Below are 17,241 nucleotides of genomic sequence, written 5' to 3'. Positions count from 1 at the left end.
CTCACTCACTTGTGATTCCGCTGCGGTTATACTGTGTAGTCTGTCTGGCACTGAGAAATCTTCCTGCCTTCTCGGTGGCCTTAGCGAAATGTATCTACAGCTGCTTGGAGCCATGTTTTAAAAATATTTCATGTTATTTTAGTTCAAGGACAAGCTTTTAAAATTAAAAGAAAATGTTGGCTTTAATTATAGATTAAGAGTGGAAGTCCTTTCAAAGAAATTCTATCAAGTTCCACCAGGGAGACAGAATTAGAATTTTTACAAAATGTAATCCTTCTCTTAAAGTTACCATCTTCATTGCTTTTGGAGGACTACGTATAGAGCACAGAGCAAACACAGAGACAACACTGCTGTGGCTTTTAAACTACAGCAATCACAGTTCACTCACTCAGTGTTATATTTCTGTCACACTTTAAACCCAGGATTTTAAGTGTTAGCTGGCGTTACCATTGACACGGTGACAGTCCAAATAGAAGACAGTTGACTATCCAGCTTTACTCTAAATTTAAGAAAAGCCCCAAATCTTAGAGTGGAAGCTTACAATGCACTCAAGTTGAGATACGCTATTTATAGGTTGAAGAGCTTTACTGCAGGGTTAGTTGAAAATACTATCTGTCCCGTCCTTGAAACATGACCCCATTTAAGTTTTAGTTGTTAATAATACTACATTTATCATCTGTACACTGGGGGAGGGATGAGAAAAAACGCTCAGGATCCTCTTATTATGTGGGCTACCTTAGGGAAGGCAAAATATTGCCCTATAGAACTTCTGCTCCTGATGCCAGCTGGCTATGTTGTATCAATTGGGGAATGGACTTTGTAGATTTGATTATGGTCGCCAACTAGTTGACCCAAAAATGGAGAGATTGTTCTTGATCATACAGCTGGTGTCAATTCTTAAATGCAAAGGTTTGCTGGCTAAAGGGGAAATGGGGCTGGGGAAATTCATGCTTGGAGGGAGTCCATGTGATGACGCTGTTTGACTAAAGAAGAAACCAGAGAAGAGGCAAGAGAACTCTCTACAGTCATCCAGGCTCGGAAGTGTTAACCTCAATCCTACAGCCACAAGGAAATACATTCTGCCAATGGCTTAGGTAAATCTGCAAGTGGGGTCTTTCTTGTGCTACTAGCAGGAGCCAAAGGACTGACATCTAGATGTTAGACTGTGAGACCCGGAGTGGAGCCTCCACTTCTGCCCTAGGTTTTTGACCTACAGAGCTCTGACATCATACAATGCTGTTGAGTTATAACATTTCTGGTGGCTTGCTATGTGAAAGTAGAAAACTAAGACACGGGCACAGAGCTGTTCTTGTATTTGTAACCAGGCTCACAAAACCCACCTTGTCAATGAGGCGACACACAATGCCTCATGTCCTCTGCTGCCCCACTCCTCGGCTGATGATTGCAACCGATTTCTTCATGGCAACATGTGTGTGGTGATCTGAAGCCAACCTCTGCCATTTGCCTTGCTATTCTTGGTCTAGGAGACTCTTTTCTATTCTTTTAGGATAAGTGTTGGGGTGTACCACTGCCAAGCAGCATCTCCAACAAAGGATGTGTGGGATCATTGGGAAAGAAAACCCTTTAGGACTGAAGACTGGAACCCATAAAGCCACTAGGAGAAAGAATTGGAGGAAGGCTCTATGGCACATCGAGGCAATGGTTCTTGGATGTGACCTCGGCAGAGGCCATGAAGGGCGAGGTAGATGAGTGGAATTGGTAGCAAGCCGAAACATTTCATAGAGCAGAGAGTACAACAGAGGGAAAAGACAGGTCACAAATAGGGAGAAAATGCAAATCACCTCTCAGAGAAGAGTCTGATAGCCAAAGCATAGAAAAACATCAACTGCTCAACAGCGAGAAAACGACTCCATGACACATTAAAATAAAAGACTTGCATGGAAGTTTCTCAAAAGAAGATTTACAAACGGCAAACGATATATTGAGAAAGGTTCAATGTCTCTTAAGCATAAGACAAAGCAAATTAAAGCCACAAGAAATCTCTTCATGTCCTACAAGCATTAGAGGCACTGTGGAGAAAAGAATTCCTCTGTGCATTGTTGATAGAAATGTAGATGACTACAGCCATCAGAGGAAACATCATGATTTCCCAGAGCGAGCCCGATTAGAATCACCATGAGATGCAGCCATTCCAAGACTGGGAATCAAGCATGCTTAATAACAAATGTGCTGTGTATATCAGAAGAATTGAGAAGATTTTAACTGGCCTGACCACATTTGAGGTGATGCATATGTTAGCATGAGTTGGGTGTCCCATGTGTATACCTGTATCAAACATCACATTGTACTTCATAAGCATGTGGAATTATTATTCGTCAGTTGATGGAAAAGAATAGGAAGTACAGAAAAGACTACTTGGGATCCCCATATTCCTAGGAGTGCACTGTACTCCCTGGCTCAGATCGGCTAATGCTTTGCCATGTTTCCTTTCCAATGGTGACAGCAGCTCGTAGTGGAAGGATTCAAAGTCCCCAAGGATGAACCAAAGCCACATACCACTAAAACATGAAGTAATTCACCGCAAGTGAAAGGCACAGCAAAAGAAAGAGGCGGCCTTGGAGAAACCTAGGGACAGTGGCCTGTTTAAAACAGCACTGTTGAGGCTGCTGTGTGTGTCTTGACAATGAAAGAGAATCAGGCTTATTCCTGAAGGACAGAAAAAAAAAAAAAAACACACACACACACACAGAGAAAAATAGCCCAAGGCCAGCTTATCACTGCCTAGAGACAAAAGTTTATTGTGAAATACTTCTTGGACCAGTCAGCGTCAAACCAATCATTGGGGGAGGGGGACGCTAAGCAGGAGTGCTCTGTGAAAATATATTTTTAACATTTTAAAAATAAGTCAAGCTGTAAAGAATGTGCTGTCCATTGGGTAGATTTGGGTAGGGGTTTGAAGTTTACTGCATGTATTGTCCTTGGCTGGTGCCATAGTTTGAGCAGAGTGGAGAGTGGGGTCTGACTTTCACACGAACTCTGGTGCCTCATATTTGACCATGTCCCCTGGATGGGGAGGCCTGGTGACACTCAGAGGAAGGATAGCAGGCTACCAAGGAGAGACTTGATACCCTATGAGCATATACAGGGGGAAGAGGTCCCCCTCAGTCACAGTCATAGGGGAAAGGGAAAATGTGAGGGAGGGAGGAATGGGAGGATACAAGGGATAGGCTAACAATTTAGATGTAATATGAATAAATTAATAAAATATATTTTTTAAAAAGTCAAGCACACATACCAAATCTAGTATGTCTTTTAACTGATATACTGCTCTTCAGACATGATGGTCCTTTCTCTCCCACTGCCTTCTCTGTGTGATTTTCCTCAACTACACTTATAGCACTAGCTAAAGTCATAAAAGTGACTCAAGAACAAAGGGGTAAAAACCATTTGAAGCATATGATATTTCATGCTCCATTTATTGATCACTGTGCTTGAAGAAAAAGTTGGCAAAAGGCAGTGGAATTCATAGTTCCTGGTTCCCTTAGAAATTTCCCTCGAAGAACCTAAAGTTTCCATGGAGAGACAAAAAGAAAAATGGGTTTCTAGCATGTTCCACTGCATGCTTAATGAACGAACAAACAGTCCATCAAGCTCAGGAGCATTTTAAGAAGTAAGGAGTGCGACTGACAATTACCCCACCTCATGCTGTTATAACTATAGGCACGTTTATTTCATTCAATTCTACTTAAAGTTTTTCTAGAAGCAAGGTAACTTAGGAAGTCTTTGCTATTAGAGTAAGCCATGTTTATGCAGATGACGCCTATCGACAATGCTAAAAAAAAAGAATTAAAAATGGTTCTGTCTCTCTGTGTCCCTCTGTCTCTGTCTCTGTCTCTCTGTGTCTCTGTCTCTGTCTCTCTGTCTCGCTCTGTGTCTCTCTGTCTGTCTCTCTGTGTGTGTGTGTGTGTGTGTGTGTGTGTGTGTGTGTGTGCCACATATATATATGGCTTCCAGAGACTGAAAAAGGGTGTTGTATTCCCTGAAGCTGGAGCTGCCTGTAGTTGTGAGCAGAACATAGATGCTGAGAGTGGAACTTGGATCTACTGGAAGGTCATCAAGCACTGTCAACAGTAAAGCCATCTCTCCCGCAGTTTTTTAATTAAAAAAAGTGTATTATTGGAGCAGTGTAAAGAAGCAGCTAGATGGACCAAATCTGTGCTCAGCGCAGATGCCCCCCCACTGCCGCCACGCCCAAAAGAAAGGCCGAAGGGGGTGCTAAAGGAGATAAGGCCAAGGTGAAGGACGAGCCACAGAGAAGATCTGCAAGGTTGTCTGCCAAACCTGCTCCTCCAGAGCCAGAGCCCAAGTCTAAGAAGGGAGAGAGGGAGACCAAGGGACAAGAGGGGAAAGCTGATGCCGGTAAGGACACCAATAACCCTGCGGAAGATGGAAATGACAAAACAGACCAGGCACAGAAAGCCGAAGGTGCTGGAGATGCCAAGTGACGTGTGTGCATTTTTGATAACTGTGTACTTCTGGCCAAGCATTGTCTAGGCTAGATTGCCTAAAGCTTCCAGGTGATTCTCCAAATGTGCCGACATTACAGGTCTGAGCCACCACAGCCACTGCCTTTCCACTGGCTCTAAGGATCTATCTACCCAAGAGGACAGGCTTGCCCAGCAAAAGCCTTCAACAGCCGAGCCAGCTTACTGTCCCCTTAGTAAGTCGGTGACACTTCAGACAATTACCCCAAATGCATTATGTCTTGCCGTTGCATATGTATGCACAACTTTAAGTGTGTCCGATGTCTCCCTTTAAAGCTATCTGATAAAAGCATTTACTAAATCTGTATTATAGAATTCTCCTTTAAGTTAGTTCACTGAGTGTTTGATTTATTTGTCCTTCAAAATGACATTAAAATTATAGGATGCAAATTTAAAATCAAATATATACACAGCAGTGCTTGAAAACAACCAAAACCGTCATTGTCAAGTCAGAAAAGCTGGGAAGATCATGAAAGAGGAGAGACATGCAGCATCTCGCTGGCATAGAAACCTAGGCAGGAACACAATTTGAAGTGACGGGCAGGCGCTAAGTTGCCTCTCCCCACAGAACGCAGAATATACTGCAGGTCATAAACGTACACACAGAAGCGAGGGGACATAAGTGCCGCCAAGAGAGTTCCAGTTAAAGGGCTCTCTCACCAGAGGACACTCAGAGGACTCCTTTCCTGCCTTCTTGGCTCAATGAGAGCCTAATGGGTCACCTGGACACTAATATTCTAAATACTCTTCAAACAAATCAGTAAACAAGGTAAGAAGGACTCTTCACACTGACTTTAGAGCTATCAAGAGCTGCATGTGGAGTGTTGTGGTAGAGCGTGCGCTTAGCCTGCATGCTGCCTGGGTCCAATCGCTAGATAGAAAAGGAAGGGGCATTGAACATATTTTCAAGTAGCTTCCGATCTCTCCACAGCTCACAACTGCTATGAAAATTGAGAGATAATATGCGGTCGTGCTTATCATTATGGTAAAAATGCAGGAAGCAAAACCTAGTTCCCAGGCAGGAAGGTTTGTCTGGCTCACAGTTTCCGTTGTTCTTGGTTGGCTCTCTTACTTTGCAGCCTGTGGAGGGGGGAGACCATCGCTGTGGGGAAAACACTGAGAAACAAATCTGTTCACCTCTGACAGCATCGGAATGAGAAAGAGAGGGGGAAGGCTCAGAGTCGCAATTCTGGCTCCAAGAGAAGCCCCCAGTGGCTCAACTTTCTTTCCCTATGCATCATCTACTAAAGGTCCGCTATTTCTCCTACAATGGTAGCCCTACCTCTTAACACATTAATTCTAAGGGACATTTAAAAGTTCACACTGTAACAGAAGAGAAAAAGATGACATTCTTGGACCAATGTTAGTATAATAAAGCTGGTTAATGAATGGAGACAGGATTAAAGGCCAAACTGTGAAAGATAAAATTATGAAACTGTTCATGACATACAGGAGAGAGATGAACGGTGAGGAAAAGCAAAGAAGCAATGACTCCTAGCCAAGTTCTTGTCAATGACCCAAGGCCAAGGTCATCTCAGTGGATCACAAGCCAGTGTCATCTCATAAGTAAATTCCTTCAAACTTTCCTGACATGAAGAAGGGCTAATATATCATTTAAAAGTTTCCGGAATAGGGGCTGGAGTGATGGCTCAGAGGTTAAGAGCACTGACTGTTCTTCCAGAGGTCCTGAGTTCAATTCCCAGCAACCACATGGTGGCTCACAACCATCTATAATGAGATCTGATGCCCTCTTCTGGTGTGCAGGTGTAAATACAGGCAGAACATTGTATACATAAAAATAGATATTTAAAAAAATTAAGTTTCCAGAATAAAAAAAAAAAAGGTAAAATACTTTCTAGTCATTTCCAAAATACGATCATACCCCTTTGACTGGAGCCGTGAGAGGGCATCAGGATGACTAAAATTACAGGCAAATCTCACTCAGGAATCTTGATGCTAGAGTACCAAGTGGAATATTTACTAACAGAAAGTAAACTGGATTCAGAAATATGTTGAAGGAATGATATACTATGATAAAACAGAAAATTTCCCCCAAGAATTCAAGGACACTTACACGTAGGAAATTTACTTTTAAAATAACAGCACAAATAAATTGAAAGAACTCGAGAACAGTCTTAAGAACTGCAGAGGCAACATTTTGTGTATGCACCATGAATCACTGTGTTTGCAGCATTTTGTGCATGCAGCATGCACCACTGTGTTTGCAGCATTTTGTGCATGCAGTACGCATCGCTGTGTTTGCAGCATTCCGTGCATGCAGCACGCACCACTGTGTTTGCAGCATTTTGTGCATGCAGTACGCATCGCTGTGTTTGCAGCATTTTGTGCACGCAGCACGCACCGCTGTGTTTGCAGCATTTTGTGCATGCAGCACGCATCGCTGTGTTTGCAGCATTTTGTGCACGCAGCACGCACCGCTGTGTTTGTAGCATTTTGTGCATGCAGCACGCATCGCTGTGTTTGCAGCATTTTGTGCATGCAGTACGCATCACTGTGTTTGCAGCATTCCGTGCATGCAGCACGCACCACTGTGTTTGCAGCATTTTGTGCATGCAGCACGCACCACTGTGTTTGCAGCATTTTGTGCATGCAGCACGCATCGCTGTGTTTGCAGCATTTTGTGCATGCAGCACGCACCGCTGTGTTTGCAGCATTTTGTGCATGCAGCACGCACCGCTGTGTTTGCAGCACTTTGTGCATGCAGCACGCATCGCTGTGTTTGCAGCATTTTGTGTGTGCAGCACGCACCGCTCTGTTTGCTGGGCTGTGGGCTTCCTTGTTAACTATTCTAGGAATGGCTGAAGAGTTCCTTTACTTGGTAGTTTTCTTATTCTTGGTTTCTGATCACCAAAGCTTTCTGCAAGCATATACTTAATGGTAAAATATAAGAAAAATTACACTTAATGTTGGCTGTCAATGGTGTTTTGTACACTCACCAAAAAGACACAGTTACAGGAGTGTGAAGGAAGTAGCAGATAACACAAAATGCAATCTGAACATGATACTGTGTCCTTTGAAAAGGTCACATGGATATAACCAAAATGTACAAAATGCAATAGCTGCTTTATAGATCAGTGTTAATAAGAAATTACATATAATGAAACAATTAAGAACACACATCAAATATCTAGTAATTAACTTCATGAGAACTATGCACATTATATATGAAGTGTAAAAACTTACTGAATGTCATAAAAATTGACCAGAATAAACATTCCTTAGTGTGAAGAATTAATATATAAAGTCAAAAATATTCCTCAAACTAATACTGCTAATATTGAGACTAATATTCAAAGTGATACCAAATTAATTTCTAACAAGATATCTTTAAAAAGCTCTTTTAAAAAAGATTTATTTATTTTGTGTACACTGTTTTGCCTGCATGCATGCCTGTGTGCAGAAAAAAACAGGCACCAGATCTCATTATAAACGGTTGTGAGCCACCATGTGGTTGAACTCAGGACCTTTGGAAGAGTAGCCAGTGCTCTTAACCTCTGAGCCATCTATCCAGCACCTAAGAAGAATATTTTTAATAAAACTTGTCAAATATACTCAAAAGTTCAGCTGGAAATTGAGCTTTTAAGAAGCCAGAGGAGAGTATGTCAAGAAAAAATAAAAATGGACTATGCTGCTATATGCCAAAATGGTCTATAAAAATCAGAGCTGAGAGAGAAGTCTGCTGCTAACCATTGAGTATATTAAGTTTGATCATATACAGTATCATCTAAAAATAGGCATCCTAATGCAGATAGTACATAATAAAAGTAACATTTCCAGTCAGCTAGGAGCTCTGTTACATTCAGTCAATGGTGTTGGAACAACTGACTGTCCACTGGGGAAGAAAAATACAAGTTAAATCCCAGCACTTGGGAACGAAAGGCAGGAGGATCAGGAGGAGTTCAAGGTTATCCTTGGTTATAGAGAGAGTCTGGGATTCCTTAAGACCCTTTCTAAAAAAATAAACAGAAAATAAATAAGCGAGTAAACACAGAAGTCTGATCACTGCCTCATATAAATTTCAAAATTACATTCTAAGGCTAGAGTGTAAGCTGTGCCATACAATTTAAATATTTAAAATATGAGAGAAGATGGAAGCAGATGTCTATAAAGGTGGGCTACCTCTTTCTAAAATGACACCACACAAATCCTATCCTGGCAGGGGCCGCTGAGCCTCTGAGCCCCCTAAGCCAACCTTGGGGCCTTGCATTCTCCTATAGTGGAGAAGGCTTACTGCTGCCACGCGACCTACTGCTCCTCGGACGTGCTCCTAGCCTGCTGCTCAGAGCCCCACTTCTGTTTATCCTGGGTAACATGGTAGGCATCCACCTGTGCCTTTCTGTGAGCTGTGTGTTTCCCTCTCTCTATGCCTTTCACAGAGCCACACACAGACTTAGGGTGTGTCACTTATAGACTCTGCCATCGTGCCCCATCAGTTCACAGGAACTGGAGGCCTGGCTTACTAAAGGGACTTACCTTAGAACACAAACCCACTGCTAGCAATTCTGGCTTAGCTGGACTCCCTCAGCCTAAGACATCACTTTCGCTCTTCCGGTCTGTGACCTACAGTCGGGCCATTTGTTTCTGTCAGGTAAGGAGGCTTTTTGGCTGGAGAGAAAATCTCAGGCCAGTGAGGTTGTTTTTCAAACCTCGGCAGAGGCTACTGGTGTGCAACTATGATAAAAAAAATAGTGATTCAATTTGGAACATCTCACTGGAGCCCCTCTTTGGGCCTTGTGTACTGTCTTTTTAATAAAAGTGAGGGGTAAGCGAGTGCAGGTTAGGTGTTGGACAAGCCTGCTCCCCTGGCTCCTGGAGCGCCTTACCCTCTGTGAGTTACTATTTTTACTCTGTGGGTAGGAATGGTGCATCAAAGTTGGTAAGATGTCATGACATCAGGAAATTGAGCACATATATATATATATATATATATATATATATATATATATATATATATATATAGAGAGAGAGAGAGAGAGAGAGAGAGAGAGAGAGGTTATTGTACCTATAAATAAAGTCTTAAAGCTTCAACTACAGTGAAATAGTTCTGATATATCTTTTAACATAGCTGACTATTACTATTCCAGATGATTTATGTTTATATTTTCCAAGCAGAGTTTAAGGGGGCGGGGAGAATACATTAAGAAAAATCCGCAAGAGAAAGGACACAGGTTAGAGAAACTGTGGTCCCTGTGAGACGTGAAAAAAGAAAAGTCTGAACTGGGGCCGTATTTCTTAATAGGTCTAAAACGAAGGAAGCCAAGGGACCCCACGGAATGAAACAAGGGCAGCTGCACTCATGACGTAGCTGTGGCAGGACCCTCAATCCAACTAAACACATTTGCAGCTCATAGGAGAATTATGGCTGGATGGGAGGCAAACAAAAGCCCCGTAGAAGGAACCAGAACAATAAGTGAACATGGGAAACAATAATATCCTCAGGCTTGGCTCATCTGCAAGTCAGGAAGGCCGTGTAGACACGCAACAGCGTGGACACGCAACAGCACAACAGCACAGCCGTCAGCTTCTCCCTAGGCTGAGACATCACAGCAAAGGCCCTTGGCACCTGACAACTTCTGGCCTGGGATTTTACATTTAGAAATGTAGGGTCTAGTAACACTTAAGGAATTCTTGTTGTAGCCAGCTATCCTTTTTTTTTTTTTTCCTTTGAAGCCATATGACAAATGATTCTAAATACCACGTTGCCATTTAATGCATCTGCTGTCTAAATCAGTGTGGAAACTGGAAGGGCAGCCTCTGAATTCTGGCCCTTTGCAAAAGGGCGCATTTCAGGGTCATAATGACAGTCTTGGCAGAACAGGGCATTCCTACTCCAAACGGCCCTGCATACTGAGCCTTGTCCACCATCGCCTGAGCCTGGCTCGGCTAAAGGGACAATGCGTTCTTAGCACACAGGCAGCTATGTGAAAACATAAGAGCAGTGTGTCCCTTGGAAGCACGCTCACTGTGTGGATGGCTGTCTCCCACCACTTTCCAGTGCTTTAAAAGGTTTCATTTTCATTTGAGGTCTTTGTGTTTTCATTTGAGTTTTTACCTTCCCTATGTCCTCCTCTTTGCCTTGCTACTGTTAAAACAAATAAACAAACAACCCACTGCCTTATTTGAATGAAAACTACTCAAAGGCAAAACTTGTTTTATGAAGCACATATTTACAAGTGCACACACACACACACACACACACACACACACACACACACACACACACATTCTTTATAACAAAGATGTTTATTTTTATCACTGTTTTGAAAATGCTCCAGGCTGGGTGGTGGTGGTGCACGCCTTTAATCCCAGCACTTGGGAGGCAGAGGCAGGCAGATTGCTGTGAGTTTGAGGCCAGCCTAGTCTATAAAGTGAATCCAGGACAGTCAAGACTACAACAGAGAAACTCTGTCTCAAAAAACCAAAAAAGAAAAACAAACAAACAAACAAAAAAAGAAAGAAAGAAAAGAAAATGCTCCAAATGAGGCAGTTTTTAACCCTATCTACGATTCAGCAATTCCAGAAGGCACTGAAGGACACCAAGGCTACAAGGCTACAGGCCAGTGGATAAGATGCTGCCCAGTGGTCTCAGCCAGTGAAGTCTAAAGTTCAACTAGTTCTCTTAGACCCTGACCCTAGGGAGTGCTGAGGGTGTAGTTCCCACCTGACTCTAGGAAGTACTCTCAATCTGAGCTCAAAGTTTGACCTAATAGAGTGCTCCCTACAGACTTGAGAAAGTACTCCCCATCTGACCAAGGGGGTGCTCCCAGTCTGACCTGGGGAAGTGCCCATAAGGAAGTCCTTTTCAGAAGCTCAGGTGCCATGAACTCCTCTATCCTACTGGACCAGGAGACTAAGCCACATCTTAGACTCAGCAAACTGGGATGCCATTAGCACTGAGTTGCTCCAGTAGTGATCTCAGGCCCCCCAAGGCCATTTCCTCATCATGAGATAAGAGGTGGCACTGGAGGATCCTTCAGGAACGTCCATGGCCACCTGCCCCTTTAAGTGCTGCACTCTGAGAGGAACTATGACAAAGCAGTCCTGGAGGAGGACAGGTTCAGTACACAACTGCTCTTTCAACACGCCATCCTCCATCAACCCGAAACAAGAAGAAAAAGGTTCCGAAGGGGGTGGGGGGACCTGCTTAGGGTAAACAGGCTTACTAAGCTGCCTCTACTTCCTGGGAACTCGCAGTTATCAATAATCTAAGAAATCATATGAAACAAGAACCTTTGAACTTCAAAGGACCAAAATAGTCAGGGCTGGCAGAAAACACATATTTACCCAGAGTAAAACTTCTATAACACCAAAGCCATCTTCAGACAGAAAAATACCTGTTGAATTTTAGAAAGAATTAACTGTGACCAATCAGGGAGGAGGGAGGAAACAGAAGGAGGAAGAATTGGCAGGAGGGAGGAAGCAGGAGAGAGAGACAGACAGACAAAGAGATGAACAGACATTTGTTCGTTAAACAGAATGTCTTATTTAGTCTCAGGCTACAGTGGTGTCAACACCGCTCACTTAGTCACACTGGTGTGCAGAAAGTGTAAGCTCCTAACTAAACTTAGAGTTAGTGGGGGTTATTGGCTTATAGTCCTTCCGCATACAGGAAGGAAAAAAAAAAGACTCTTTTACACGAGAGTTTGAATTTGGCTTGAATTTTAATGACTTATTTAGAAACCCCAGGGAACGAAAAGTCTCTTAATGGAAACACTGACACAGTCTTAGGTGTAGTGACGTGGACGAGCACATCCAAGGAACTGCTCTGGAGGAGGCTGGCCACCAAGGCGAGTTTGAGCATCAGAAATGAGATGCGCAGAAGAATCAGGACAAAAGCACAGAGAAGGCCCTGCCGGTCAAAGCTCATAAACCTGTGCTTAGTAGGAAAGTACATAAAAAAGAATGAAGAATGGGTTCTTCATTCTTACATGTAGAAGAGAGGAGAGATGTTAGGTTTCTGCATAAACTTTCTCCTGTTCTGAGATGTAACTAGAGTCAGTTGGGGTGAGGAGTGGGCAGACCCCGAGTCTTCATCACACATGGGAGGCGAGCGTTCTAAGGCACATCCTCAACGCCAGTCGTTCTTAAAAAGGCAGAAGTTTGTTCTGAATTCTTGTCACCTTGAAAGTGACAGAAGAGTTTTAATGACCGGGTCTAAGTCTCACTTTGTTTCTGAAGGCTCACTGCCAAGACTTTATATCCAGTGAGGATAAACATACCTGCTAGATGTTTCCTTCACTGTGGACTTTTTTCAAGCTAACTAAGCTTTCCCACCTATTACCTACCTATGAATTTCCTGTTAGTTTCTCTTTTATTTAAAATCCAATTACTTTCATTTTACAATCTCTTTTGAGCTTGGTTTTATCTAAACTTTCCGCGGTTCCAAAAGTTTATATTTCTTTCTTTTAAAATCTGGGGTTTTATTAGCTGAAACTTATTTACAGTCCTTTTTTCCCTCTTGTCTTCATGATAAACATAGACCAACATATACCTATGCACATTTAAATGTCTGTTAATATGTTAAAAGAACAGACACACTAAGTCATTAAAACACCAACTCATCAGGCGTGGCGGCACACACCTTTAATCCCAGCACTTGGGAGTCAGAGGCAGGTGGATCACTATGAGTTTGAGGCCAGCCTGGTCTATAAAGTGAGTCCAAGATAGTCAAGGCTACACAGAGAAACCCTGTCTCAGAAATTAAAAAAACAAAACAAAACAAAACAAAACAAACAAAAACACTAATTCATTCACTCAAGAAATGTTTATGTAGCAAATATATTACTATCTGAAGTGCTAGGGAGCCTATAAAAATTCAGTCAAAAAGCACCCATTCAGGGCCCCAAAAAACTTATAATGCATGCAAAGTAGTGAAAGAATGTGCCTGCACTTCCAAACACACTGGGAGCCCCAAGGGATCAAGGACTCCACAAGAAGAGACCTACAGAGGCAACTAATTTGGACCCATGGGAGCTCACAGAGCCTGAACCACCAACCAAAGAACATACATGGGCTAGACCTAGACCCCCTACACATATGTAACAGATATGCAGTTTGGTCATCATGTGGGCCCCTAACAATTGAAGTAGGAGGTGTCTCTGACTGTGTTGCTTGCCTTTGGATTCCTTTACCCTAGCTGGGCAGTCTTGTCTGGCCTCAGTGGGAGAGGACACGCTTAGTCTTACTTAGACTTGAGGTGCCGGGGTAGGTTGGTACCCATTGGAGGGCTCTCCTTCTCTGAGATGGGGAGGGGATTAAGGGGATGAGGAGGTGTGAGAGTGGAAGGAGAAGAGAGGAGAGAGGGGCTTGCGATCAGGCTGTGAAGTGATTAAATACATTAATGAAAACAAAGCACACTTTGTTGGTGCCAAGATGGCAAGGCTGGTAAAAGTGCTTGCTCCTCACCCTTGGAGGAGCCCACATAAAGGCAGGAGACTCAAATTCACAAAACTGCTCTCTGATTGCCATGCATACTTTCTACCATGGCCAGTCTCTCTCTCTCTCTCTCTCTCTCACACACACACACACACACACACACACACACACACACACACACACAGAAATAGTTTTGAAAAAACCCATAACATTTTCTTTACATTCAGACAAGTGTGAAATTAATACTGTTACTTGTCTTAAGTATTACAATGTAAATTGTATCTGGATCAAACACAGCTCTAAAAAAAATAATTGTGCACATTCTTCAAGCTAAGATGCCTCTCTGAGTTCATCTGCAAGCTATGTTGCTACTAAGGCTGACAGTCTCAGGGAATGTGTGTGTGTCTGTCTCTGCCCACCCCACCCCCCCGTGTGTGTGTGTGTGTGTGTGTGTGTGTGTGTGTGTCTTTGTCAGTCTCTCCCTCTGTCTCTGTGTGTATGTGTGTCTGCCTATCTGTCTCTCTCTGTGTCACTCTCCATGTCTGTCTCTCTGTCACTCTGTGCCTCTCTCTTTGTCACTCTCTCCCTCTGGGGTGTGTGTGTGTGTGTGTGTGTGTGTGTGTGTGTGTGTGTGTGTGTGTGTGTGTGTGTGTGTGTATCTGTCTGTCTGTCTCTGTGTGTGTCTAACTGTCTGTCTGTCTGTCTCTCTGTGTCTGTCTGCCTCTGTGTGTGTGTCCATGTGTGTGTGTGCGTGTGTCTGTCTGTCTGTCTGTCTGTCCCTGTCTCTCTTCTGCCTGTGCCTCTTTCAGTTCTTCACAGTGCGTGGGGCACTTTGTGTAAGTCCATTTATATCTTTCAAGTAGGTCTATAAAGCTGATGTAAAGTCAAACATCAATTTGCTTCGTCCCACATAAGCCCTGAGTAAGTTTTGCAATCATGGTCATTACTGAATGTTTACTAAGATCCTACAGATCTTACCCAGTGGTGAAATTTGCTATAACTCTCCTTTGAAATCTTATTGTCTTGAAATAAGTAACTAGGAAAGTCCCCCTTTTCAAAATCTATCAAGGTGTCAGTGTTCTTTACTCAAAGAAGTTAGGGTCCACTTAGGGTTGTGGTGAATTCTGTGAGTTCTGACTACAAAAGTTGGAATGACATTTTAAAAGATCTGGAGGGATGGGAGTATGGCTCAGTGGTTGACCAATTGTCTTGTTGCCTAAGGCCTGGAGTTTGATCTCAGCCCTAGGAAATAACTTAACAAAGCTCTCTGAGGAGGCAGGAAGCATAAGGAGAGAAAATAAGGGTCCTTAAGATACATCCTGAAAGCAATGTTTAATATGGCATCCGAGGAAGAGACAATTCTGTATTTTCCCATGTATACCTAAATGGCTGCTATCTTGGAATTTTATTCATGTGGACTATCTCCTTCCCAGATGGTGTTTGACAGGTGGACACAGACCAAAACAACTGGGTAAACTGCCAAATCTCCTGTAAATGTCACTGGCTGGCTGGAGATAGATGCTCTTATTGCTTTCTGCTGTAGTCCATCAACTGTTTTTGCCTTGTCAGGAAAGCATCGTTCTGAATGATCCGAAACAGCAAAGTTCAACACTTTCACTAAGAACCAGCCAGATTACACCATACATACACAAAGTGGAACAAAGAAAGAAAGCTGCACGATCCAAAGTCTACACGATCCAAAGAGAAACACCCCCGCCCCCATGTGCACACAGAGCCACACACACTGTCCTTCCCAAAGCACATCACTCTTTGATAGCCACATGCTCCAGTACAAATCAAGGTTACTGATGTAGACCTGTTAGATTGATTTTCACCACTGAAAAGTGTCTGTTAAGTGTCTTCTAAAACCTCTCATCTGGTTCACTTACACAAGTTTCATTGAGAAGTGGGTTGTGCCGACACACGGGTCCCTGGCCCTGAGGTATGAATGTCTGTAGGGGCACAAGAGCTTCAGGCAGGGTGGACAGACTCATCAGTTATTGGATCCAGAGTGTACGAAGCCAGGAGTGAGGTGACATCGAGGCTGACCTGCCGCTTGCTGGGCTCACTAGAACACCTGGACTTTACTACAGCCACCAGCTTACATTCCACCGCTCACGGGTGTGCAGGAAACCAGAGAGAAGAGAACATCTTACCCCTCCAAGGGCCACCTTCAGCTACGAAGAAAACGTTCATAAGTGGCAGCTGGCCTGTATCCCCCACAACCTTTCGTGTACTTCTTCAGCAACCCCAGTGCTTTCTCATTGGCTTCACCCATGGTAGGCACTCCAAATAGTTCCTGCATCTCAAAGTGTCCCATGTACCAAGAACATGACTTTTTTTTTCACTTCTCCATCGAAGCCTCCCTTCATTTGGGGACATTCACCTCACTCAAGCACAGGAAGAGCTAAACATGATTAGTTCACATCACGCATCAGGGTCTTAGTGGCCTGGATGGTTTGTCTACGCTAGATGTGTCTAATTAAGTCAGCTTAGCAAGATGAGGTTACATCGCTCAGCCTCTTGGGAGCAGGTCACACGGATAAATTATATACTGACAGTGGGGCTCAGAGACATGTCTGAATGTCCCAGTCACTTATGAAGAGGTTCACTTGTGAGCCAGGAACACAGGCAGGCAGGCAGGCAGGCAGGCAGGCAGGCAGGCAGGCAGACAGACAGACAGACAGACTGACAGATAGACAGATGCACGCATGCACACAGATGCATGCACACAGGCGCCAGCACACATTCCCACCCAACACACCACTCCCACCACCCCCATAGGTGGAAAGCGCAAGTCCTTAAGTTTTATCCGCAGACTTTCCTGACACCCTCTAATCACCATACTTTTTAGAATCTCCTTTCCCTCTTTCCACAGGGAGGACAATGTAACAGGTTTGGTTTTGAGTCAGGAGCCAAACTTAAACCATCTAGGCAAGGCCCTAAGGGGGACATGTTTTATTAGGTGACAGAGTTAGTCTTGTAGAGAATATGAGGAAGACAGAGGGACAAACGATGACTAGAGACTTTTATCGTGTTGCCTCAGACCTACCTCAGTACCAGAGGCTTGGGTGTCAGTTTGTAATGGAAATTCACTGCAGCAAATATCTGAAAAATTCCTATTCGTTATCATAACATGATGAAAACAAAGTGCTGTTTAAATTCACAGGACTTCTTCCCGTGGGCACACTGAGTGACTGCTTGCCTTCAGTATCACTTAACTCTACTTAGAACACTGGGAATTCTGATTTGTTGTATTTGAAATGTTTTGGTGGATAGTTCCTGAGGACCTATAATGGCCTTGGCATAATGCCCAAAGCGGCAAAACACAGAGAAACAA

The 17,241-nt window shown here is 43.4% G+C and overlaps 2 protein-coding genes across 3 annotated transcripts in view; one reads left to right on the top strand and one right to left on the bottom strand.

The window, feature by feature from the left end:
- The window catches only part of Mkx (mohawk homeobox), a 70,674-nt gene that overhangs the window by 36,790 nt on the left and 16,643 nt on the right, over positions 1-17,241 (bottom strand). The window lies entirely within an intron of this gene.
- Positions 4,164-4,466, top strand: LOC127193555 (non-histone chromosomal protein HMG-17-like). The gene has a single exon (XM_051150834.1). It carries the CDS (start codon positions 4,164-4,166, stop codon positions 4,464-4,466), a length of 303 nt encoding a protein of 100 aa, XP_051006791.1.

Source organism: Acomys russatus, chromosome 9, assembly GCF_903995435.1.
Source record: "Acomys russatus chromosome 9, mAcoRus1.1, whole genome shotgun sequence".
In the NCBI taxonomy this organism is placed as follows: domain Eukaryota; kingdom Metazoa; phylum Chordata; class Mammalia; order Rodentia; family Muridae; genus Acomys; species Acomys russatus.
This window is presented reverse-complemented; position numbering and strand designations above follow the sequence as displayed.